Source organism: Microcebus murinus, chromosome 28, assembly GCF_040939455.1.
Source record: "Microcebus murinus isolate Inina chromosome 28, M.murinus_Inina_mat1.0, whole genome shotgun sequence".
In the NCBI taxonomy this organism is placed as follows: Eukaryota; Metazoa; Chordata; class Mammalia; order Primates; family Cheirogaleidae; genus Microcebus; species Microcebus murinus.
The window spans coordinates 5848493-5874604 of NC_134131.1; the positions used below are offsets into that span (position 1 = coordinate 5848493).

Below are 26112 nucleotides of genomic sequence, written 5' to 3' on the forward strand. Positions count from 1 at the left end.
TTTTTTGGATTTACAAAATAGCTTTATTTTATTTTTTTGTTTTGTTTTTTATTTCTGTATATTATGGGGGTACAGATTTTAAGGTTTCAATAAATGCCCACTTCCCCCCCTCCCCCCAAAAGTCTGAGTCTCCATCATGACCATCCCCTAGATGGTGCACATCTCACTCATTATGTATGTATATACCTGCCCCCCTCCCCCCTCCCACCTGCCCAATACCCTATTACTGTAGTACCTATGTGTCCACTTAGGTGCTACTCAGTTAATACCAGTTTGCTGGAGAATATATCTGGATTTGATCCAGCAATCCCATTGCTGGGCATCTACCCAAATGATCCAATGACACTCTACATAAAAGACACCTGCACTCGAATGTTTATAGCAGCACAATTCATAATCGCAAGGCTGTGGAAACAGCCCAAGTGCCCATCAATCCAAGAATGGATTAATAAAATGTGGTATATGTATACCATGGAGTACTATTCAGCTCTAAGAAACAACGGTGATATAGCACATCTTATATTTTCCTGGTTAGAGCTGGAACCCATACTACTAAGTGAAGTATCCCAAGAATGGAAAAACAAGCACCAGATATATTCTCCAGTAGCTTCCTTTTGTTTTCTATTGCATGACAGCCCATACATTCCCACAATTATATGTGTATTGTGTACATATCTATATATGATTTGTGAATTTCATTTCATGACAGTATTGGTGGCACTGCAAAGTAGTTTATAAAAAACAGGGGTGGGGAGAGCGGGGCTGGCTCTGGTGTCTGCGGACCATTGCTCTGGTCTCAGAGAACAGATACCAGTCGGAGCAGAGTAACTTTGCAGCAAAGACAAGACGTGGATTTAGGAAAAGCTGTGGATTTAGTAAAAGCACCGATTTGCAAGAGTGAAGGTCCTTATGGGGGAGACCTACTGGTAGTTTGCCCACTCCCCTGAAAGGGAAGACATCTGGTGAAAAACTAGAAAGCCTCTGACTCTTCTTAATCAGGAAACACACACACACATTTAAAATAATCACATTCTTGCCTCCTCGTCTGGTGATAAACTCAGCCACAGACGAGGTGACCCAGAGAACATACTTGCAGTCATGAGAATCACTGTATCATGTCAAAAGAGATTAGGGTTTGACTGAGAAGGGCACGGTGTGTCAACTGCAATTACACAGACATCGTTTCTCTATTGTGATCACCTTTATTGCCATCTCAACACTGGGACATGATTAATATTTTACGCACTGTCCAAAAGAGGAATGTGACCTACCAGAAACCGTACTGAACATTTCAAATACAGATCATCCTTTGCCAAGAGAAAAACCCTGCCCAGCTGTAGATTTCTCATTTGCAAAACATAAAAGCAATGACATTCCAGTACTTAGAGAAACTGGCCGTTCCTCCAAACCCTTGGCAACAGGAGCTGTACTTATCTTTTTGAACAATAGTCTCAGAAAATAAATTCACCATCAAAAAAGACAGTAAGTAACACATTCGAGCTGTTAAGAAAGCACTCTTGCTCAAGCAAATTCCTGTTAGGGAAAATCCACTACCCTGGCCTGGGAAGTACAAGATTGACCCTAAAAAGCATGCACAAAAAGAGCTCCAAGTTTAAGAACTTTTCAAAAAGCCAAAGGGGATATAACAATATTAACAATGTCGTTAAAACAAAATCAAGCATCCTTTTCATAGGAAAGTTACCACCACACTGCTCTCACTTCTTCTTAAGAGTGAGATTTACACCCTAATTTGTTCAGTTTGTTTTCCCCGTGAGATTTAACTGCGTATCTTCCTGAGGATTATAAATTATCCTGAAGCATGCTGCATAGCACGTTGCAGAATGTGTCCCGAGGAGATTGGAAAAGAGAGACTTTGTTCTCAGTCCTGCTAATGCTCCTCTCCCCGGGGGAAGCCTGTGGCCGCATTCCAGTGGGTGACGTGAACTTCACTTAGGGCTTAGCTCATGGTCACAGTTCCCACTCAGTCCCAAGTTTTGAAATGGGCCGTGAAAATACTCAGGAAGTACAGACACTACGCAAATGTGTTTGGAACAACTAACACCCACCGGTGTTGGTGCTGTTTTTCTGGTTTCTTATTGAATGTATTACAACAGTACAGCCATGGCCCAGGGCTGAGTTTCTTATGGGATTTGGCATGAATTCTTGGATTCTCATATTTGCTTTTTCCCTAATGGGAGATCCAATCAATTTAGCCCAAGTATGCACCCACTGAAAGAGCAATCAAAATGGTCAAAAACAGCAGCAAGAAAAAAAAAAAAGTAGTCACTTATATCAAACTTTGCAAGGAAGCAACAAATAATTCTCTCCCTTCCAGCAACTCGGATCACTCTGGAACTCCAAGCAACCCTGTTCCAAAGCATTGCATGGTGGGGCTAAGAAATCTACTTCCGCCACCGTAGGTCTATCAGCCTGCTACATAAAAGTTTGAAATGATGAGCGAAGAACTGAAAACGAAGGAGTGGGTAATGACACGAGTCAATCCTAACATCAACTTGTGCCTGCGTGTCCCTGGACAATCAGGTTGTACAAGTGACAACGGGCAAGGAGGACAAACATAACTCTGAGGACATACATCAGAGTGACTCCAAAGCCAACACAATCGTACCCTGGTGACCAATACGGACAGTCACAATTTTTACAACGGGACTCAGTCATCTGGTTCCAACTAACATACAACTCGCCGGTGGTTTGCACACAGAGCTGTAACTGAGGCACATGAAACAAGTGCATGTCTGCCCAGAAAAGAGCCAAATCGTGAACACGCCACTCACAATCTGGCTTCCCTGTATTTAACAAAAACTTCACACCACGGCCATGAGCACTCGATCTGGCCCCACGCAATCGGAGAAGTAAGTGTGAGCCCCACCCAACCATCTAAACCCTTTAGGCCCCCCTCCCAGACCAAAGATCTAGCCTTGGGCAGGATGATGATGGGGTAGCATTCAGCCTATTAAAAGACACCAGCCAGTGTTCACATACCTCGATAATCCTGTCATGAATTTGCAGGCCTCCTTCCTTGGCTGCCGGCCCACTGTCAACTATTTTGGATACAAAGATTCCTTCACTGGACGATCCATCTTGGTTGTCCTTTGGGTTAAAAAAAAAAAAAACACATGCATGAATGCTAGGCATTAAGTCGGGCATGAAAATAATGCTCACGCTCTTCAACCAGTAATTGACTCTTGCTACATCATAAGTGGCAACCGGGTAAAAGCTATTTGCTTCTCGTAATTTCTGCTTGCAACTAAAATCAACACAGACACATGGTAGAAGACTTGAAACCATACCAAGAGGTATAAAACTCTCTGCCACCTCCAACTACTGTCCTGCGTCCCCCAGCTAGCATCTATTTGAGCTTATGCATCCTTTTCAAAGCATTTTAATGCACTGCCTTCCTACACATATGTCTGTTCCTTTTTTATGCACAGAAATGGGATTATGCTATTTTGACTCTTCTCTTCTTGCCTCTCTCATTTAACTCTAAATATCATGGAGACCTTCTTCTACCAATCTGGTATGTCTACCTTACTTCTTTTATTCTATTTATTTATTTTAGAGATGAGGTCTTGCTATGTTGCCCAGGCTGGTCTCAAACTCTTGCCCTGAAGGGATCCTCCTGCCTCGGCCTCCTGAGTAGCTGGGATTACAGGTATGAGCCACCACACCTGGCACTCTTACTTCTTTATGTGATCTAGTAATATTCTTATGTGTGATTAATGAATACTGTTCCTAGTTGTTGCTATTAGAGACACTGTTGTGATAATACCCTCCTTCTTGTATTTTGAAATATCTTTGCTGGTTTTATATATCTAGGGAAAATCTCTAGGAATGGAACTATTGGGTCAAAGTCTATGCACATTTGATGGATAATGGCAAACGGTCGTTCAGGGTATTTATACTGATGTTTCATTAGATAGCTTTCCCACATCCTTGCCTGCACAGAATTATTCTTCAGCTTGTAAGTATCTAATAATCTGATTGCAAAAACAGGTATTTGGGTTTTGTTCTGACTTATATCAGAAAAGCCCACCGCCACTGCCCCAATACTATTAAATTCTGATCTCCAACCTCGAATCCATTTGGATCTTTGAATTAAACATCAGAACTAAAACTTTCTGGGAAAGATCGACAGCTCACTGCGCAAACTCCTTCCTTTCCTTAAAATCAAAAGGCACCAACAGGCTCATAAAAAACCCTCACAGCTTGCTCATGAACTCCTTTTCAAGCGGCACTGTGATGAATTCTCTCCAAGTGTGTGGATTAAATTTCAAGCGATTAACAGATGGATTTATAGATTAAATGGCACAAGCATGTGTTGTTTCCAAACAAAATCATTTCAAAAGTAAACTCAGGATGTCTCACAAAAACTCCAAACTCTGCAGTCATGGTAAATCCCTTGCCATAATGCCATGAGAACAACTATTTTAATAATAATCACTCTGCATATAAATACGTAAATATTCCATTTGTTAAGAAATAATATGACAATAAAACATTTTCCTCCTGAAACAGGAAAAAACAAACAAACTATTTTTCAAAGAGGGAAAGGGACGACTTTAAATGTGGTTCAATCTACCCCTTCCAATGCAATAGCAATAAGTGAGGCTGAAAAAATGCACATTCCTTAACTCTTCTCTCCTTCCCTCTTCACACCCCCTCCAAACACACACACACACACACACACACACACACACACACACACACACACACACACACACAGAGTGAAATGTTATATAATTCATCAAAAGAAACCCAAATCACAGTCTAAAATGAGCATTAAGTGTTTTTCCCAACATTTATCTCCGCATGACAAAGATGGGTCTCTAACTGCCATCTGGATTCCATCAACACTCTTCCAAGAGACGGGTCAGCGAGACTGTGCTGTGATAGATCAGCCATCCTCAGAAGGGGTCCCTCCTGCCTCGCAGCACAGTGCTCTCTGCAGGCCTCCTGCCCACTAACCCTTTACCATCCCAATGCCACGTGCCTTCTTCCTCTCCCACGGCAGCCAACTGATGCACTAGTCCGAACGCACCTCTGCAGCTCCCCACACACACCCCTTAAATGCAAGTTCAAAGCTGTACACCAGCCTGTATTTACTGAGCACATACTAGGTACCAGGTGCACAGTGAGTGTTCTATGTGCATTGTTTCCTCCTAACACAATAACCCCAAGGCGGTAAGTACTATTGTCATCCATTCCACAGATGAAAAACCTGAGACTGAGAGAAGTTAAGTAACTTAAGTCACACAGCTACCAAGTGGTAGAGGTCGGCTTCAAAAGGGCTGACCCTCTCTTGCACGTGGTGTGTGCACAACCCCGTCTCCCACTGAGAAAACCCTCAAAACACACATGAATTCAGAAGTCCAACAACATTTCAGGCTATGAATCAGTCCACTAGATGGGCTCGAAGAGTCTCAATGGACCACGGAAGATTTATGACCAAGCCTGAGTTCCCTAAGGGGTGATGTCAATATATCAAACGAAGAGAGATGTGTGTTTACTCTGATTTTAACCACTTTGCATTTCTTGGCGGGAGAAGAAGAGGGAGACAGGAGAGGGGGTTTTGGCTTTGGTTTGTTTTGCGAAATACCACACTGTACACATAAATAATTATTCTTACGGAGTGGTAGAAAGTTCAAGCAAAAATCAGAAAGGAACAGGCAAGGCCAAACACCAGGATTTACGTTACATTAAGACATTCGGGGGGGGGGGCGGTGGAGCAGGGACCAGGATGTGAAAAACCCAGAAAGCACAAAATCAAAGAAAACCAGATAGCTGGATTTTTCTCTTAAAAGACACCCCTTTATTCTTCGTTTGGCTCCTCCCCTAACACATTTTAAGTTACACCTATTTATCAAGGCGAACTAATACGACTTGGGATTCATTTTTGCTTTGCTGGCTTGAGCAAAACAGAAATGAACACGACTGTTTCCAACGCAGGAGTCCCTGACAATGAAGGACACTTGCCAAAGGCTTGAGTGAAAGGTGTGATTCACCCACCAGACTGGCTGCTGTTTCTTGAAGACGATGAGAACAAATGAAGGAATGATGGGATTTTTCTAAGAGCATTACATGCTGGGTCGCGTAATGAAAACTCTTATGTCAGAGGCCCCAGCTGGGCTGTTTCACAACCCAACCAAGCATCTAACGCAGAAATTTCTCAGGAAAACACAGACATCATTTGCACTGTGTTCTTCCAGTAACTGACAATGAGTGTACATGGTTGCTCGTCTTGGCTTTTTAGTGTGTACTCAACGACTTGCCAAAATTTACCAGGCAACAGTGCAGAATATGTTTGGGTTTCACTATGCTATTTCTGCTAATCAGGACAAATTTTTAAAAACCTGTGGCAAACACATGCATGTGGAATTAAATTTTCCTCTGGAGGACATGCATGTAGTTCTTGCAAAAAAAAGATCACATAAACTGGGAATACTAATGCGAGCTGTAAAATCAGGTATGATCTGCACTTAAATCACCCTTTTAAAGGAAAGAGACATAAGCTAAAGCATGCTCTTTGATAAACACAAGGAAGAACTGTATTCTAGGGAGCCTAAAGTGCCACTTCACCCTTGGTGAGGTGCTAAACCATCTTCACTGGATTTAACAGAGTAGGTTTCCCAACAATCACCTGGGAACAACAGACAGGCCTCTCCATTGTGAGCTTTTTTCAAATATTGGGCTTTGGTGTGGTTAGACCCAAGGCAAAGAATAGGTCTTCCTGGTTTGGGCTCTTTTGGCTACGGAAGCTTCTTAAACACCTGTGAAGTGAGTCTCAGTGAGTTTATTGAAGTTGTTTCTTAAAACTGGTAGCAATTGGGTTGCAGGAGGAGGAAGAATAATAATTGAGAATAAACCAAGTTCAGCCAACTCTGTTATCTGTGCTAAAGGGCAAAATACGTTCTTGAGGGTAAGCTGGAGAACATGGGTTCAACTTCTGGTCCCAATGTTTCTTGGGGACAATTGTCTCCTCACCTCTCCCAAAGCTGGAGAGAGCTGATCTCTGGCAGGAAGGACTAACTCAGAACAGCATGCAATGGTGACACTCAGCCTGGGTGCTCAGTCAGCTGCGAAAAGGTAAAAATAAAAATATACTAACCTCACATGGGAGTCTACAGTTCCTTAAACATTCTGCCAAGACAATGGAGAAATACAACGAGGTGAGCCCGTCCCTGGGGTTCGACCAAGTGGGAATGCTCTCACCCACCTTCATATCCATGATTTAATCTCATCAAATGTTCTCTCTTATATGTATGTTTTGTAGGACAGATAACGTTCATCATTTTAACAACTACAGATCACTTATAACTAAGCTGTCGTTTCTTACAATAAACCATTTTTCTTTGTTTGTTTGTTTTTGAAAGTGTAGCTTGGACCAAAAGCAAAGAGAATTGAATCATAAATCTCTTTGTGTCACTCGCTTCGATTGAAGCCATGTGTTGGCCATTCGCTGCCCTTGGTAATTCAAATCCCAGCCCCCAGGACTTGCTAGGCCCCTTGGGACGGGCCCCGGTTTGCTTCTCCGGGTCTTCCTGACCACTTCCTTGACCAGACCCCAACTCTACCCACACTCCACTCACTTGCAGTCCCCTAACTCACAACTCTGTCCCTGCTCCAGGCTTTGTACGAGTTGTCAACCCCCTCCTTCCCAGTCCCAAGGTCCTACCACCTTGTTCTAGCTCAGTAGTCTTCAAAGATGGATATACGTAACACAATGCACTGGAATGATGGAAGAACATACTAGAAATTTCGTTCATAGTCTATTTTAATCTCATTTTTTTTTCTTTTTCTTTTTTTTTTTGAGACAGAGTCTCACTTTGTTGCCCAGGCTAGAGTGAGTGCCATGGCGTCAGCCTAGCTCACAGCAACCTCACACTCCTGGGCTCAAGCGATCCTCCTGCCTCAGCCTCCCGAGTAGCTGGGACTACAGGCATGTGCCACCATGCCCGGCTAATTTTTTCTATATATATATATATATATATATATATATATATATATATATATATATATTAGTTGGCCAATTAATTTCTTTCTATTTATAGTAGAGACAGGGTCTCGCTCTTGCTCAGGCTGGTTTCGAACTCCTGACCTTGAGCAATCCGCCCGCCTTGGCCTCCCAGCGTGCTAGGATTACAGGCATGAGCCACCTCGCCTGGCCTAATCTCGTTTAAAGTGCTCCCCTTTGCATGTAACTTTTACAAGGCACATAACATATTCATTCAATAGTGTGCACACATATAAATAAAATAGGGTCCTCCAACCTTGCAAACTACCACTCATCCTTCAGAACTCAGTTCCAATAGCCCCTTCCCTTCCCAGGAAACCTCCTCCTCAAGGTGAACAAGTCCAAGGCATCTTTAGCTGGACCTAGGCTCAGAGTTCATTGGCAAGAGCAGGGCCATGCTCTCCCCAACTGGACGTGAGCTCCACAATGGCAGGACAAACGCCATCTGCACCGGGGTGGCTGGCACCTTTTGGTCTCACCATTTTGGATCCAGCTTATTACCGTGTCCTCCTGTCTTTCCTGACCAGCCTAGCTAACGATGCTCAAGGCTCCTTGCTATCTACCATATACCATCTCCCATGCCTTTCCTTCATCGTCCTTCTCCCAATCTACGATCACTGTATTGACTTGTTTCTTGCCTGATGTCCCCACCAGGACATAAACTCAATGCCCAACAGGGACCCAGTCTCCCTAGTCTCCACTGCATCTCCCAGCCCATGTTTAATACTTACTTGTTGCACAAGCAAATTTGATTTTTCTTTCCCTTTCCTTTGACTATTTTCATTTCCAGCTAATAAACAAGGCAACAGTCAGCAAAAGAAAAGAGCAAGGGATGAAGCACATTTAGGTAATCCCCCTTGAAAGGGGGACCCTTAAACACATCCTTTGCTATTACCCAGAGCCCTTTGTTCACACCTTTACCTCGCAGTTAAATTGGCAGATTTGAATTTGGTCTTTTCCTTCCAGAGGAGAAAGCACAGGGAGGCACTAACCCACATGTGACCGACGGACAGCTCACGGACCAGAATTTAGGATTAAGCTTCTGGTCTGGAGCCCACGTTCTGGCTCATTCTAGGAGGGTGGCTGGTCACCCACCTCTAATTGCACGCATCTCGTGCAACTTCATCAGCCCACCAGCAGAAACGCACCCCACACGCTCAACAGTTTGGACTAGCTGTTGTCTTACTAGGGCAATGTTATTTCAGGAAAACCACAATGAAATAAAAATCCCTGAGTGTGAAGATGTTAGATAACCAAGGAACTAATTACAGCGAGCAGAATGAAGTGAGCAAGGCTCCCTCCTTCTCACCCCCTAAACCTTGACCCCCCCCCCCCCTTCCAGCTACACCAGCAAAAGGAAAAGCACATTTTAGCAATTAACATACCACACTGGGCCGGCCACCGATGATATTGAATCCCAGGGAGCCAGAGTCCCGATGCAGGACAAGAGTCAGGCTTTTGGTTTCTTCACCCTGCAGGGAAACAAACGAGATCACATTTTTATTTACAAATAGGAAATGGATGCATAGTAGGAATTTCCTTTTCCATCTAAGTGGACTCAAAGAGCACTGAGCTAATCATTCCAAATCCCGTAGCCCTTGGGAAGTTTAACCAAGACAACTTTTAGAACCCGATCTGAAATTCCGTCCTGTGTTTAGGAGGTTACAAATATTTCTAGATACCGTCTAACCCTGGGATGACCACATAAGAACGTCTGGTCTGGAGATGCCCAGACATGCCTAATGAACATTTTCTATGAATGAGTCCTTGGTCTGCAAATGCATTTCTTTTGACCAGTTCATCGCATGCAGGCTGTCTAGACGGCCACTTTGTGCTTGTTTCTCAACCATTCTCAACAGCTGCATTCATGTCATGTCACGAAAGGTCCAAACAGCAATCCTTTTGGAAGTGTGAGCATATGCATGGCCCATCAATGGTAACCTCTGTTTGGGGGAGACTTGGGGGAAAATAGTGCATTAACAGTGAGATGCAAACGCAGAGGGAAAACAAAAAACAAAAAAAAAATCCCAAATCTTACTGAGAAGGGGAGGGGGCATTTTCACAAAGTAATTACTGTCTGAGCCATAAGAGACGCAGAGCTGTTTAACAGAAAACACTCTGTTTAAGGCTGGTCAGTGTGAACCCCTTTAAATCAAACAAGCAGAAGTCACCTAGGCAGGTCACAGAGCACAATGTTCAAAAGGGATGGCCATGCCAGGGCTTCTCGACTAACACTCTCAAGTAACAGCCAGATGGATAAAAATAGATTTAACCTTATGTGCAAACTGTCACCCACTATTCTTTGACACAACCACTGAACTCCCTGCCACACGTTTGAAATGTTTCCAATTACACGACTGATATGCAAAACATCACACCAGGTATACTGACTATAAACTCGCATTGCTTCACTTGTGCTTTCGGTTTAAATGTGGTATTATTTAAATGTGGGTTTTTTTTAAAACATGAAATATTTCATAGTAAGTTGTTTTAAGAACACTGGCGGCTTATCACGAAAGAGATTTTATTTTGATATTTACTGGTTCCTGATCAAACTGTTGTCTTGTGCCTTTTCTGGGCAAATAAATGGCAAATGCTTGAAGGGCATGCATGCAACTATCTTGACTCCACCATACTGGCAAAGGAAACCACTATTTCTACCCGCAGTGCTCCCTGGGTTCTCTGGAACATTGCTTCATTTACTGCAATGGTTAATGTGTGGGTCTGGTTCCGTATTTCATCAGAAATGTGCCCACTAGTGCCAAAAAGAAATAATTAAAGACTGATGGGCTTTACTGTGTAGGATTATGTCCATGTTCAAAGTTCTTAGTAACCAACACAGCTCTTTCTCATGACTAGTTAGCATAAAGATGAATTAAATATATTTCCCAAACTGTAACATAAGCCTACACATCAATTACAAAAACCCTGTAAAAAGAAAGATGACAATTTATCATTCGAAAAAGACATTCAGTTTCTGATGAAAGAACTGGGTTTCCTATAGGAACAACACATTTATTTCCTAAGGGTCACTAAGTCACTAAATAAAATATATAACTTTAATGTAAAAGAGAAGCCAGTCTCTTTCAAGATATTGTACCCGGGAGACCAAAAAACAGCAGAGCCTCTCTAATGATAGACTATTTTATTGGTTTTTAAAACTAGTTCCAAGAAACAGCACTAGCATCCAAAGCATCTATCAATGTTATCAATTTTTATATAATTGAGTTGCAACAAGTTAGCAAGCAATTAACATTCACTGTGTTAGCAATAAAAATTCAGAACCAACCTAATAGTTTTGAGATGTGAACACAATGATTCTCAAATTGAACCAGTTTATTATATCTTTCTGCTTTGGACACTGAAAATCTTAGTAAATCATTTCTTGCTTTGTTATCTTAGAGGGGTGAAAGAGTTAGAAATACACGGGAATTAGGGCAAGCTATCTTACATATCTTACATGCCTGGCTTTCATAACTAATCAAATGATAGAAACTGCACAGTTACACAGTAATCCAAGGCAGATGGCTTTAGTTTGACAATCTCAAACGATGCACAAAGAAAACTGCACAATCACATGAATAAAAAGATTAGCTTTAAATCTACTATGTGATAGCCATTTATTCAAAGAAAGAAAGAAAGAAAATAATCTTATTACACTGCATTAACAATAATAATAGCTAACATTTTTTTTTTTTTTGGTTCTTACTAGGTGCCAGAAACTATATTGAGCATTTAAGTGCTTTATTTCCTTTACTAATCCAACCAGTCTTATAAATCGGCACAAATACCATCCTCACGATACAGGTGGGAAGACCAAAGGAGAATGATTAAAAAGGTTGCCCCATGCCAAAGAGCCAGTAAAGAGTTGAGCTGGGATTCACGCATATCTTCTCTAATTCTAGACCTTAATTACCCTTCTCTACTCCTCCCTTTTACTGCAGAATACAGAAAATAATTCCATGTAGACTGGCAAATCTTAGGTCTTGTCCAAGATGGTTCAATTGTTGAAGTTCCAAAAAGGAACTCATGAAAGGAGGGTTTACCCAGGAAAACAATGGCAAAACCAAATTCCCAACTGTTAAGAACCGATCCAAGGTGCCCAAAGACATCTAAGTCCAGCCCTGGCCTCAGACACTTCTCTTAAGGGACAAAACAATGCCTGAAACACGACATTCCTCAGCCAAACAGCTTTCAAAGAACGTTTTCGAACAACTGAGTTACCTATGCTTCCTTGCCAGATGCAATCGCTGGGGAGAAAGAAGGGTGCTCTTATTTTCTGCAAGTATCCTGACTCAGTCTGCTGTCCAGGAGGGTTAGAAATTGGCTTTGGGCTGCACTGCCTATTTTAGGACTGATTTACAGTCATAAACCGACATGTGGAAGATTCAACGCAGTCTGTTGAAAAGGATAAAATAAAAGTTCACTCTGGGCTGAATTACTTTCATTTCTCCAACTAAATTACCAAAGCTCATTTTCTAGTCTCTGATACCTCGAGTTTGATTCTGTTTTTCCTTTCCACTTCCCTCCCCCCAAATCACTTTAACTACTTATACTAATTTCTAATTTTTCAAGATAAATATTAGTAGAAATTGTCAAGGTTAGTCTTCATGTAACACATTTTACACATTAAACATTAATCTCTGCTTCACCATTTAACCTGTTCCTGGGCTCAAAATGCTTCAGGGGACAGGGTGTCTCATTCAATTATATCCCACCAATTGGAGAGAGGTATGAATGAGATAAGGGCAAAGGCTCTTGTGGGTGCAGTTTTCCTGACTGTTCAACACTGGGTTAAACAGTAGCATCTTTCATTTACAGGAAAATTTAACCAAAATTGGTCAGAAACTATGCTTTGCAATTTTCTCAATGGCCTGATGTAGTGAAACAAAGAAGGGAAAGGGCTTTACTTCATATAAACTAATTAACCGAAACATCTGCCTTCCGAAGCAGGCCCTGTATCAATGCTCTAAATCTGGAGAAACTGAGGCTCAGAAAAAATCATTTTTAGGCTCAGAAAAAAATCACACTTGCTTAAGATCATGCAGTGGTGAAGTGGGAGGGTCGGGACTGGAATCCAGGTCCCCAATGCGCATGCTCTTTGTACCGTGGGGGTGAACGTGTGCACCTTATCCTAAGTCCCTCTGCCCCCAAAGACAGAGCTTGGCATCAAGGATTAGACAGCCAATCCGTTTTATAATTAGAGTTTTCAGTAAGCATTCTTTGGACGATGCAAAAACAATTGCAAAGATTAAGAGTGTTTCTCATACACCAAAAGTATCACAAGAATGTTACACCCCGGACAGGTAGAGTGTCATGTATAAGGTCTTGGACTTCAGAATCAGAGCCTAAGATCAGTTTCTTCATCCACAGAATGGGGATAAGAATAGTTTCTTCTATGGGTTACTAGGATGCATGACCGAGATAGCGAATACCCACAAAGTGTCTCAGTACAGCACCTGGACAATAGTAAGTGCTCAAAAATACAAGTCACAGCGCTGAAAGGGTCATCTGCACAGATGTTGAGACCACGATGCTCTTTTACCACACAAATTATTCTTTTACAAAATCCAAGCAATGAACAATGCCGAATCCTAGTTTAAGCTAGTCAATCTAAAGCAAGTTTGAAAGAGCAGGGGCCTGAAGTTAAGTAAGTAAAGATCGTGATATATTCCTTACTACGTCTCTCTTGTCCCATGACTGGAGAAAGAGTGGCACATTCTAGAACACTGGAGTAAGGGCCAAGTGGACAGCTTTTATTCTGGAGGCCAAGGGAGGAGACACGAGGAGCAAGTCAAAGGAACAACTCAGTTTGGACTTTCAGAGGAGCTCGGGTAAGACAGGCAGATGACACAGACCAAGTGGGCCATGGACCATGGGAAGGGAAATCAGAGGCATGACATGGCCAGGCCTATAGGAGACACGCTGGCTCTCAACAGGACAGGGGGAACGTCAAGTCCAAGGACTTGATAGGAACAGTATAGACAGAAGAGAGCTGGGCAGTTAAGGAGCAGAGGGGACTTGGGGACTGCCAGACACTACAGACTGCTCCAAGCTCCACCCTATCAGTGGGGCTTGATGGGTTGGGAAGAAAAGGTGAAGAGTAGAGGAGAAACAACAACAACAGATGGAAATGAGGTGTCACCTCCTTGTCAACTTTTCATTGAGCTGCCCTCTGTTTCTAAGACTCTTTCCCACCCAAGTGTCTCTCCCTTAAGTATCCAGGACTCGGGAGACTGGAAGCTCCCACCAAGAGCCCAGAGAGGGAAGTGGAGAAGAACAATTCCTGTCATATTCTCAAGTCCAGTGACATCGTTGTTGCCTTGGGGTTGGGCAGGGAACTGTGACAGATTCTCAGCCACCCAGCCCCTACCCAGAACCCAATCCAAGAAGGTACCTGAGCCCCCTAATGCAATGTAGAATCTCCCTGGGAGAAGCCTAAGTCATTAGGACTGAGACTGGTCACAGATACATTAACCTTGGAGAAGGGTTAACATATCCCTAAGTGAGTGTTGTCAAGACCTAAACAACATGAACCATCCAAAGCACCGAAGCCAATAAGTCACATGCAGAAACGGAAGCTCGCTTTTCAAGAACACTGTTGATTTTGCTTAAAATAAGCTTTGCAATCATATTTGAACACGTAATTACTGGATCAATGTTAAAATTACCTCAATCATCATCTGCTCAGCTTCCAACTCGAGGTAAGAATTTTAAGTCTAACTGGGGTACGCATTGGGGTGGGGGAGGGGAGTCATAGTGAAAAATCAAAAACTGAATGTACTCTGGATGGCAAAAAGACATCTTCTGGGGGCTGCTTTTTTTTTTTTTTTTTTTTTAAACATCCCAGAATGTGAACCATCTTCTATGGGCAAAGTCTCTTTTTTTTTTTCCAAGTTTTATGCTTTTCATCATTCTCCTCCAAACATTTCAGCCTCAGAAGCTTAGGTGTGAGCCACCTCCTAATCTGCATGGTAGTTAGTTTCCAGGGTCCCTCCATGTGACTGTCAACGTGGACTCTTTTTAAAAACTCCTTTCTGCCCAAGGACCAGTGCCCCCAGTTACTGCTGCCGTGAGATCCACAGCAGAGAACTGTCTAGACTGGAAAGCTGCCCAGCAGGTTTTAAGAAATGGAACTGCAGACCGCCAGTGTGTTTGTCTGGGATGGCATGACTTCTCGGTCCCCTTGAAGCTCACAGAGACTCACACAGCTGGGAAACAGCTCTATGAACGAGTGACATGAAAGTGCCACCTATTTGGCCGTCTCCGGGGAAAAAAATGCACAAGGGTAGAGGCTGGGGAGACCAGGAGGCAGAGCTGGCTGCCAGAAATTCTGCACTGAAGAACTAGGGATGTCCTCACCCCCCCGCATCCAGCTGCTTTGGTCCTCTTTGTAGTTCAAACTTTGTGATTTTTTTTTAAATAGTGAAGCAGTCTGGACCAACCCCTCCCTGTAATTCAAACCCCAGGTTCTTAAGAAGGGATTCTTGGAGGAAGAACAGAAGAGGAAACTGTTCAAAAGCCTGAGAGTGAAGATAGGCATGGGATGGGGCTTGAAATTAAGTTGAAATTGGACGAGGCAATCAACAGAAGTATTAGTAGGATGGATCTGCCCCCCAAACAGGTATAGAGGATGAAAAGAGACAAAGCGCTTGGGGAAAGAAAAGGCGTCAGGTTGGCAATGAATGTGTAAATTTACAAAACTCAAATCACCCTGTCTTAGAAGGTAGAAAGGAACAAAAAGAGCATTTCCAGAGTCCTAATATCTCAGAAAAGTATCTCTACATCCCAAAGCCAAGCAAGATATTTTTGAAACTTATGTAAGGAGAAGTAAAGATTTTGCAGTACTTCCCTAGCCCCAAAATAAATCAGTTTGCTACCATATTTAAATAACCTGAGAAATCCCTAAATGTCCAATTTTCCATTTCTATAAGCTTGATTTTAAATTGGGATCTCTAATTTTTGCCTTTGACTCATCTGCTTTTCTGGTGAACTACCATAAGCAATGAATGCTTCATGAAAAACCAAAAAGGACAAGAGCAACAAACCTTTTTAAAAGTGTTACAGCATCTTAACATTTCTACTTGATAGACTAAGCAGGTGTCCTCAAACTGTGGCCCGCGGGCCACATGCCACCCACCGAGGACATCTGGGTGTTTTTGCCGCCGCTGCCTGTCCTGCTTAGCAGCCGACTCGTCCCGGGCCCACAGTGCGCACTCTCCAATGGTCTGAGGGACAGTGAACTGGCCCCCTGTTTAAAAGTTTGAGGACCCCTGGACTAAAGAGTATACAATGGTCTGAAAGTTTGTGTTCCCTTCTCCCCCTCAAAATTCATACACTGAAATCTTAAGCCCCAAGGTGACAGTATTAGCAGGTGAGACTTTTGGGGTACGATTAGGGATCAATGACCTTATAAAAAAGGCCTGAGAGAGACCCCTGGCCTTTTCCCAATGTGAGGACACAGAAGGAAGCCAGCCATCAATGGACCACAAAGTAGGCTCTCATTGACTCTGCTAGCACCTTGATCTTGGGTTTTCCAGCCTCCAAAACCATGAGAAACAAATTTCTATTGCTTATAAGATACCCAGTTTCTGGGTTTTTTTTGTTACAGCAGCCCAAATGGACTAAGACAGGCTGGTTTGAGCCTGAAGCATTTTCTTCCCCAAATGAGAAAGAAAGCAAAGGCTACTCAGCTAGGAAAGCAAAACTTTTTGCTCATAGGAAAGTAGCAAGTGTCTGGCCATCCTCTCCTTAGCTTTGTTAGTTTGGGTGGGACAAATATAAATGCACAGACCAACTGACCCTGTAACACCATGCCATTCACAAGCCTTAACCTCCTCCTTGACATCTCAGCCCAGAGTTGCTATACAGAGGCAGTGACATTGATGTGACTGTCCCTATTCCGCCACTGAAAATACAGGGTAGACATCCAGAGAACGGGTCACTCAGGGGCAACCTTAGGTCATGATGAAACTGAATCTTTGCTTAAATATCTCGTCCCTTCTTCTCTGTAACAACCACTTCAAATTTCTCGTGTTTCTTCAGCAATTTATTAGAAAAAGTGCTAAAACCCTACCGGGTATGAGGCATTTAGCAGATGCTCGATAAATGCTTGTTAAGGTGTACATGCTCTTTATGTGCCATTGTCCCATTCTAGAGGTGGGACAATGAAGGCTTAGAGGAGGTTGGAAGATCCTCCCAGAGTCCCTCAACAACAGGGCAAAGGGAGCACATGAACCCCAATCCCCCCCAATTCCAGGGTGTGGACTCTAACTCACTCAACATACTTGTTCCATTTTGGACACCCAGGGGCCTGCCCACTGACCCAAGGCCCACAGCCAACGCCATCCACAACCTGACCCGAATGCAGCAAAGACCTGGGGCACCTGCAAACAGCTTTTAGCAAAATTCTCGGGGTGCCCTCTCTGCCCAAGACTCCTCTCTGCACACTCCTCTCTGATGCCGACTGCCAGGGACAAGGCTCAAACTCTGCCCCTCCCTGGGGCTGGGGTTGCCGCAGGACCTGCCCACACAAAGGTGACGATGCAGTCTCTGCCCCTCTGAGTTCCTTGTCGATATCTGATTGGAATGGGCGACAAAAGTGGCCACTCGGCTCCATCTGTTAGTTATTTTCTTTATAAGAGTGATCATTTTATTACACCGCTTCCCCATTTTATTGGAACCAGCTTATTGGGACGCCATTAGTCAAGGGGGAACAGAGGCTAAACCATGGCTAGAAAGCCTGGGTGGGGCAAGAGGAGTAAGACTTGTGTCTTCAAAGGCACAAGTGGGTGTCTGATTAATCTCACGGGTGAAAGCTACTCACTTTCACCTCTGTATCCAGCGGGGCCTACCACGGGGCCAACAACTCAGCTGGAAGAAGGTGAGGAACTAAACCACAAGAATATATTTGGAAGGATTTCGCTTTATTCCTACTGTTAACCACTCTTAAAATTACTAAGGTAAAAATTAAACAGCCGGCCGGGCGCGGTGGCTCACGCCTGTAATCCTAGCACTCTGGGAGGCCGAGGTGGGAGGCTCACTCGAGGTCAGGAGTTCGAGACCAGCCTGAGCAAGAGCGAGACCCCGCCTCTACTAAAAATAGAAAGAAATTGGCTGGACAACTAAAAATATATAGAGAAAAAATTAGCCAGGCATGGTGGCACATGCCTGTAGTCCCAGCTACTTGGGAGGCTGAGGCAGGAGGATCGCCTGAGCCCAGGAGTTGGAGGTTGCTGTGAGCTGGGCTGATGCCACAGCACTCTAGCCAGTGCAACAGAGGGAGACTCTCTTGTCTCCAAAAAAAAAAAAAAAAAAAAATTAAAGAGCCACTATTCCATCCAAGATACCTCTTCTTTATTTCCTTTTTATTGATTTTGCCTAAATCTCTTTCATAGACAGGATGTGTTTTGTTTTACATGCATGTGTGCCACACTGGACCCATGAAAATGGGACCATGGCACACACAGGATAGACACATTTCATGGGCCAGCAGCCAACAGGTGAACTAAAACGAGCCCAAGGAGACGGAGGACCCCGGGTAAGTTAATTGAACCTTCCGAGCTTCTGTTTTTCCATCTGTAATATCGAGGAAAAGGGTTGTGGGTAGGAGTACCTACCTCACAGGCTTTGAGGATGAAATAAAATAACGCATCTATACCTCCAGTCCACGTAGTGCTTGGCAGATATAAAAATAGTCCCTGGGAAATCTGTAAGAGACTTCGGAGGGGTGCACTGCCTCAAGAAAAAAAAAAATACCTTTCTTATTTTGGTAACAGCTTGGAGTCAGGTAGCTCTGTGTTAAAAAAATCTCAGCTCTAAACTTAGAATCTAACTTCTGGCCTTAATCTAGTCATTTTATAATGTTTTACAATCTGTTCCTCCCATAAAAAAAAAAAAAAAAGAGGTCTACCTAGCAAAGAACACGGAGAAGGTGATGTTCATACATACGTATAACACCCTAAGTGGAACCCAACAAGTATCATTTCTTTCCTTTTAAGCTCTTTGGTCTACCGTCCAATGCATACTTGCCTTATAAATAGATTCTTACTCATCAAATATTTTTACAGAGAGGCAAGCAGCATTTCTGAACACAGAAAGAACCACTTCCAGCTAAATCTCAACAGAATAGCCAGTTTGAATTGCCCAGTGATGTTCGTTTAATCTAGCAGAGCTGGGTAACATATTTGTAGACCAAATCCTAATTTTCTTTATAAATCACTGAAATGAAATAGAAGTGACAGCCCACAATGCTTTTAGCTGAGGCAGGCTGTTTTATCAGAGATGCTATGGAATGGCTCTTTGCTCATGCTTTTCAGAAACAAAATACACCAAAAGGTGAACAGGCTAATAGATACATTTCAAAGCGTTCAGACATCTGGAACACCTTTTGATACAAGTGTCTATTAGATTCACTTATCTCCAGGTCTGAAATGGACAAAATCGTTTCTGAGATTTGGGGCTTTATACAACTTGATCTGGGTGGATCTAGTGGAACAAAAATAAAACGCCTCCCCCAAATCTGGAAATGATTTTGTTAACTGGGGCATCGCAGAGAAACTGATTCTTGTTTTGTTTTTTTTTTAACACAAGCATGCTCTTGGTTAACAACCTGAAAAAAGTTTTGATGGCTGACAAGACAGCCCTTCCGATCATGAAGTCATTCACGGAACAAATACGTATTGAGAACTCACAGCGCACGTGGCAATGGATTGAGAGCCAGCGACAGGGCCCTGAACAAGACAGACTCTTCCAATTACGCAGTGACAGCTGTGATGCGAGCCAGGAAGGAGGGGGCCCCAAAGTGAGAGTTTCGGGCACCAGATGTGGTCTGTGAGTGAGGCCAGAGAGGCCTGGCTTCCTGGAGGGAGTGATGCTTGGACCGAGATGGGAAGGACAGAGACAAAGGTCACCCGGTGATGAGCAGACCCCAAGTGCTGACAGAAAGGTCAGGAACAGAAGGGGAGAAGGTAGAAAACGTGGAGGTCACCCAGTGAGTACTTGGAAAGAAGGTTCCAGGTGGAGAAAACAGCAAGTGCAAAGGCCCTGGGGCAGGAAGGAGCTCGGGGCATATACAGGAAACACTCGGAGACTAGTGAAGCTGGGAGAAGAGAGTGAAGAGGAGAAGAATCTGGAAAAGTGGAGGCCAGAAGAATCCAGAGGACCCCAGAGAAACTTATGGCCACCCAAGAGAAAAGGGAAGGAATAGAAGGGTTACGAAGGGAGAGCGATAACAGATTTGCATTTCGGAGATCATTCCTGGTCCCCTAGTTTGGACCAAGGTGATCAAGGGAATGAGCCGCAGAGCAGTGACTAGATCCAGGATGTCCTAAGGAGGTAAAATCCACACGCTTCAATGACAGAGTGGATGGGGGGGGCGCCTCCAAGAGCTGAAGGTGACTAGCATTTATGTCAACTTTCTCAATAATTCCAAGGAAAGTTACGTCTAGAATTTTTCCTTTCCCAGAAAGCAAAGAAAGATATGTGCTCTGGAATGCTTTTGTTCTAGAATCAAGTGGGTAAGGCAGGGTGGGAAAACCAGGCTGGGCGCAAAACTCTTTCACTTAATCAAATGTGGCATCACCAAGTCCTTTCCAACCCAGATGTGGATGGCCTCAGTGAGGTTTCAGAGATACTTTTCTAGGCTGTGGTTACCTGTCGTCTAACTTGCTAGGCAGTCTGGTTTTTCAACCTTATCTTGGTCTTAAAGCGTTTAGGAAGAGATGTTTAGACCATGACCAGTAAAATCATAACTGTCATTGCTCTGTGTCTGTACTTGAGCCTAAACGCTTCATCTAGCTCAGCAGCTACTTAAAGGACCAGCATCACTTTAGAGCTCATTAGAAATGCAGAATCTCAGGCCCCGGGCCAGCCCTAATGGGCCAGAATCTGCAGCCGAGAGACTCCAGAATGTCTGTTGTTTTTTTTGTTTTTTTTTTTGAGACAGAGTCTCACTTTGTTGCCCAGGCTAGAGTGAGTGCCATGGCGTCAGCCTAGCTCACAGCAACCTCAGACTCCTGGGCTCAAGCGATCCTCCTGCCTCAGCCTCCCGAGTAGCTGGGACTACAGGCATGCGCCACCATGCCCGGCTAATTTTTTGTATATATTAGTTGGCCAATTAATTTCTTTCTATTTATAGTAGAGACGGGGTCTCGCTCTTGCTCAGGCTGGTTTCGAACTCCTGACCTCGAGCAATCCGCCCGCCTCGGCCTCCCAGAGAGCTAGGATTACAGGCGTGAGCCACCGCGCCCGGCCCAGAATCTCTGTTTTAATAAGCTCTTCAGGACTGCACTCATGCTGAGCTCTGAGAATCCCCCATATAGCTCACATTATAGAACAGAAAAAACAACGTCTATGCAAACACAGCTCTTACCAACCCTAAGTGCTCAGCAGGTGTCAAAAACCCGAAACCTAAGATCATTTAAAGAATGCCACATCACTTATGGAACAAGTTCTAGGCTTTGGAAGAGCCGGTCTTGAAAACCTTCTGAGTGTTTCTTATCTACTTCAGCTTGTAACAGGGAAGCCAACATTAGGACTTATAAAAAAAAAAAAAAACAAAAAAAAATAAAACACTTGTACATGAGAGTTTCCAGGCAATATAAATCCTTCTGCCTTTGGGGAGAGAATAAACAGTATCTAGCAGGAACAGAGAGGCCCAATGAAATAAACAAGTTCTTAACCGGCTTCCAGTGGGACGGTTTTTTTATGGAGGAACAGCAAAAAGCTTTCAGTAGGGTCCGCTGAGGGTTAACTTTGGGGCAAGAAGAACGAGCTTTCCTAAGGCCTCAGCAGAGGCCCTCTGGGTGGGGGTGAGGCCACAGCGGTGAGGAACCTGCAGCTTTGGGACCACGTGTGGCCTTCAGGATCCTTGAGTGTGGCCTTTTGACCGAATCCGAATTGTGCAGCTTGGATTCAGTCGAGAGGCAGCTCTTGGGGATCTAGAGGGCCACATGTGGCCTGGAGGCTGCAGGTTTCCCATCCCGAGAAGTCCCCAAGCAGGGTTCCAACTCCAGAACGAAACTTGCTCCATAAGCTCAAAATCAACATCTTTGTCCCCAAGCAGCTTAATATCGTTTGCTTACCCTACCCGACAACCCAACAGAGTCTCCAAAAACACCCACGCTTTTGATTCGAGCATCATAGTTTTGATTCTGAGAAAGAGTTTCCCCAAACACTCCAGAAAGAAAACAGAAAGCCAAGAAGAAATAATAAACGAGCTCAACAATGAATGATGTATAAACTGGGGGGGGGGGGAGTGAATGGCTTATTTATAAACAAGCGTCACTTAAAACGATGCAGGAAGTCCAGATGACAGCAGGGACAGGAGAAACTTGGGAACTCCTCCCCGCCCCCCCCCCCCAGACCTGGCGCCTCGCTGAAGACCAAGCTCTGCTCTCTGTGTTGGTGACTCCCAGGCTGACACCAGCCTTTTGTGCGCCCGTGCAGTCCGGGGAGCTGTAAATATTTGCCCTTCGCCCAGAGCCAGCCAGCTGCTGAGGCCGCAGGCCAAGGGGCCAGGAAGGGGGGTGGCAGGCGGAAAACTTGCAGGCCTGGTGTGCACGTATGTTAGTGGGGCCGGGAGAGGGCAGGGGGGTAGACAAAGCAGACACGGGCCCCTGGTGGCCTCTCGGGCAAATATTTCCCCTCTCTGCCACACCATCTGGAGCAGGCAAGCCGAGTGGCAGCAGCAGGGCCATGCCCCTCCCCAGGAAGGAAGAAGCACCCAGCTGTTGAACATGTGGCTTTTTCAATCAGGGAATCTAGTAGTGGTTCTCAAACTGGGTGACTCCCCTCCCCTCCTCCCCAGAGGACACTTGACAATATCTGGAGACATTTCTGATTGTCACGATTCCGGAGGCACATCTATTGGCACCTAGGGGGGTGGAGGGCAAGAATACTGCTAAGCACCCTACAATGCACAGGACAGTCCCCACGGCAAGGAGTTATCACGCCCAGAATGTCAACGTGCCCCGAGATTGACAGCTACGAGGCAGAACCTGAATGCAGCTCTGTCCCCCCGAGTCCTTGTTTGATTTGGGGCAAGTTATATAACCTCTCCGAATCTGTTTCCTCGTTTAGAAGGGTAAAATAGATAATGCATGTAAAGTGCTTCCCACAGTTGCTAGCACATAATAAACACTCAATAAACAGTACTCAGGCTTATGCTAAGAGGCAATGTGATAGCAGGAAGGAGCTGGGACTGAGGAGACGGGCACACAAGGGTTAAAAACTCAGCTCTGCACCTAAAAGCTGTAGCTCAGGCACAAGACTGCCCCTCAGCGAGCCTCAGTTTCTTCATCCACAAAATGGGAAGCCTCGCACCTACCTTACTTGATGAAAAAGGAAATGACTGGCAAGAGCTCAGGGAAAGAGCCTGGAGCCAAGAAAACCCTCACTAGTGGTGGCTGTCACAACTACACCTGCGACCAGCACCAGGGCATGGCTCAGAGATAACTGTAGGTAATACCTGTCGAGCATTCACTCTTGCCTGGCACAGTGCCAGGCCCCTTTCATGCATTCTCTCCTGCATGGCTGACGACAACACCTTCCCCGTTGAGGGGAACCGAGGCACCACCTGGAGGTTAAAGCCACAAGTTCACCTGGCTGGTTAGCAGAAAGCCCAGAGTTGAAAAACAGCTGTTAATTCCAGACGACTCTCGACTTTAATATTACTTTAAACTTGCCGGGGGCAGGGTGGTCTTGTCACTCTTTCTGAAATCACCCCCAGGGAACAGCTCGGAGGGTGCCTGGCTGTGTCTCACTCTGGGTCGCGTCCCTAGGGACCACGGTTTCCAACTTTAGAGGGGTTAAGCGGCGTGCTCAAGGTCAGCCAGCTACTTGGCAGCAAACTGCAAGTTTGAATCCAGCTTCTACTCCAGAGGCCTCTCCTCTGGCATCCTTCTTAACTTACTCTACCCTGGCTGTGGGCTCCCTTCTTTTTTTTCTGGAACCCTTGAGGGTGCCTGGATACAATTGGCCCAACGCGTCCCTATTTCCTCCTGGGTGTCGCGTCTGCAGGTTTCCGACCTTAAGGGAGGGTAAGCGACTTCCCCAAGATCACCCAGCTGGCCTGGGCAGCAAAACCTTGGAACACAGTTCTCGCTGCGGAGCTGCACTCTCCATTCCTCCCCTACCCTTGCCTGTGGGTTCCTTTTCGTCTTTCTAGAACCCCTGAAGCTGCTGCAGCTATGCTTCAGCCCCGCACACCTCTAGCCTTCTGGGGACCCTGGTTTCCAAGCCTAGACAGGTTGAGCGACTGCACGTAGCGATGCAACTGGAAGGGGACGGAGCCAGGGATGCTCCCGGGGAAACTCCTGCATACCCTTGCACCCAAAGGGACAGGGCGGGCCCTGGGACCCGGCAGGGGGTCGGGGCGCCGGGGCGGGCGCCTGCCTACCTTGCCGCCGGGCTGCGCGGCCATGCAGCGGCTGAGCGAGTCGAGGCGCGCGCTGTACTCGGTGAACTTCTTCTGGTAGCGCAGCGCGGTCATCTGCAGCTCCAGCTGCGCGGCGGCCAGCTGGGCCACCAGCGACTTCTCGCGCTTGCCGGCGCGCAGGGCCTCCTTCTTGAGCGCCTTGTGCAGCGCGCCCAGGCGGGCCTGCAGCGCGCCGCTGTGCGCCCGCAGCGCCCGCGCGCAGCAGTGGCCGCCCGCGCGCTGCTCGCCGCGCGTCAGGGGCAGCCCGCAGCCCTCCTGGCAGCGGCCCACGGGGCGCGCGTCGCACGCGTCGCGCATGTGCGCCTCCACGTCGCGCCGCAGCAGCACCTGGCCGCAGCCCGCGTGGCGGCAGCGCGCGGGCGCGAAGTCGCAGCGCTCCAGGTGCTCGGGCAGCTGCTGCAGCTTGACCACCCGGCCGCAGCCGCGCGCCGCGTGCGCGCACTTGATGTCCAGCTTGAGGATGAGGCGCTTGAGCGGCAGGACGTGGTTGAGCTCCTTGGCCGACAGGCGGCCGCGGCAGCGCGCGGGGCAGCCGCCCTCCTGCACCACCCAGGGCAGCACGCAGCCGGCGCAGAAGACGTGGCCGCACGGCGTGGTCAGCGGGTCCTCCAGGACCTTGTGGCACAGCGCGCACTTCAGGTCCGGGTCCACGTCGCCGTCGAAGCGGTCCAGCTCGAAGCCCATGGTGGCGGCCGGGCCCCGGGGTCGCCGCCGGGCGGCCGGCCGCCCCCTCCCTCCCTCCCTCCCTGCGAGGCGGCCCAGACGCGCCGCCCGCCCGCCCGCCTGCTCGCTCGCTCTCCCCGGACTGAGCCTAATTGCTCCAGACTTCCTCGGAAAATGCCCGAGGAACAGGACTCCTCCGGCCGTATTTGCGGGAGCGCGAGCGCACGCGCGTTTTGCCTCCCGCCGCCCCCCCCCCGCCTGCAACAGGGAGCGGGCCGAGAGGCGGAAGAGCCCGAGAAGGCGCCGGGGCTCGCCAGACAGGACTGGCCGGCCAGAACCTTCTCGAGGGACCCCTCTCTGCCCTCTTACAGTTTTCCCTGTAAGAGAAAAAAAACGCCTGCGGAGAAAAGTTCTTTAATGAGTTTGGAGCTGAGGCTGCCGCTTTGGCCCAGACGAGTCCTCCTGGAACCCCTTCCGGAGTGGATTAAGATTTTTGACTCCGCTCCCTCTCCCCCTTTCCTCTTCTGGGTGATTGCAGGGGGGGGGGCGGAAAAAATATTGTGGAGGCCGCTATCTCAGTACTTACGGTCTTTATTTATTTATTTGATTCCAGGGAAAGTTACAAGAGCCTGCGGGACTGTCCTGCTGCAACTTCTGCTCCGACCGGAGGTGCCGCGAACCCCCGGGTTTGGTTTGGCGGGCGGAGGTTCCCAGGACCCGAGGACGAATCTTTGGGGTGGGGTGGGGGGTGCGGGACGGATCTTGGGGAGCAGAGCTGCGATCCAGCCGTCCGGGTGGGCGAGGCCGGCGAGCTGGATCCGTCCACTTCGACTAACACCTCTCAAGGGTCTGCACTGCGGAGTGGTGTGCGTGGTCCTGAGCGCTTCTAGATCGGTCCCTTTAAAAAAACCATCTGCACAATGTCCTGAAAAAGTATTAGTGCCATTTGCAAAATTGTCCGCCCACCACCCCATAACAAAAG

At 46.2% G+C, this 26112-nt stretch overlaps 1 protein-coding gene across 1 annotated transcript in view; it reads right to left on the reverse strand.

The window, feature by feature from the left end:
- Positions 1-25274, reverse strand: part of PDZRN3 (PDZ domain containing ring finger 3) — a 249317-nt gene extending 224043 nt beyond the window's left edge. Inside the window, exons 1-3 of the mRNA XM_012740348.3 lie at positions 24429-25274; positions 9415-9501; positions 3001-3108 (exon numbers count right to left, since the gene is read on the reverse strand). Coding sequence (XP_012595802.2) covers positions 3001-3108; positions 9415-9501; positions 24429-25151 — 918 coding nt within the window. The 5' untranslated portion in view covers positions 25152-25274. The remainder of the gene's footprint in view (positions 1-3000; positions 3109-9414; positions 9502-24428) is intronic.
- Between the last annotated feature and the right edge of the window lie 838 nt (positions 25275-26112).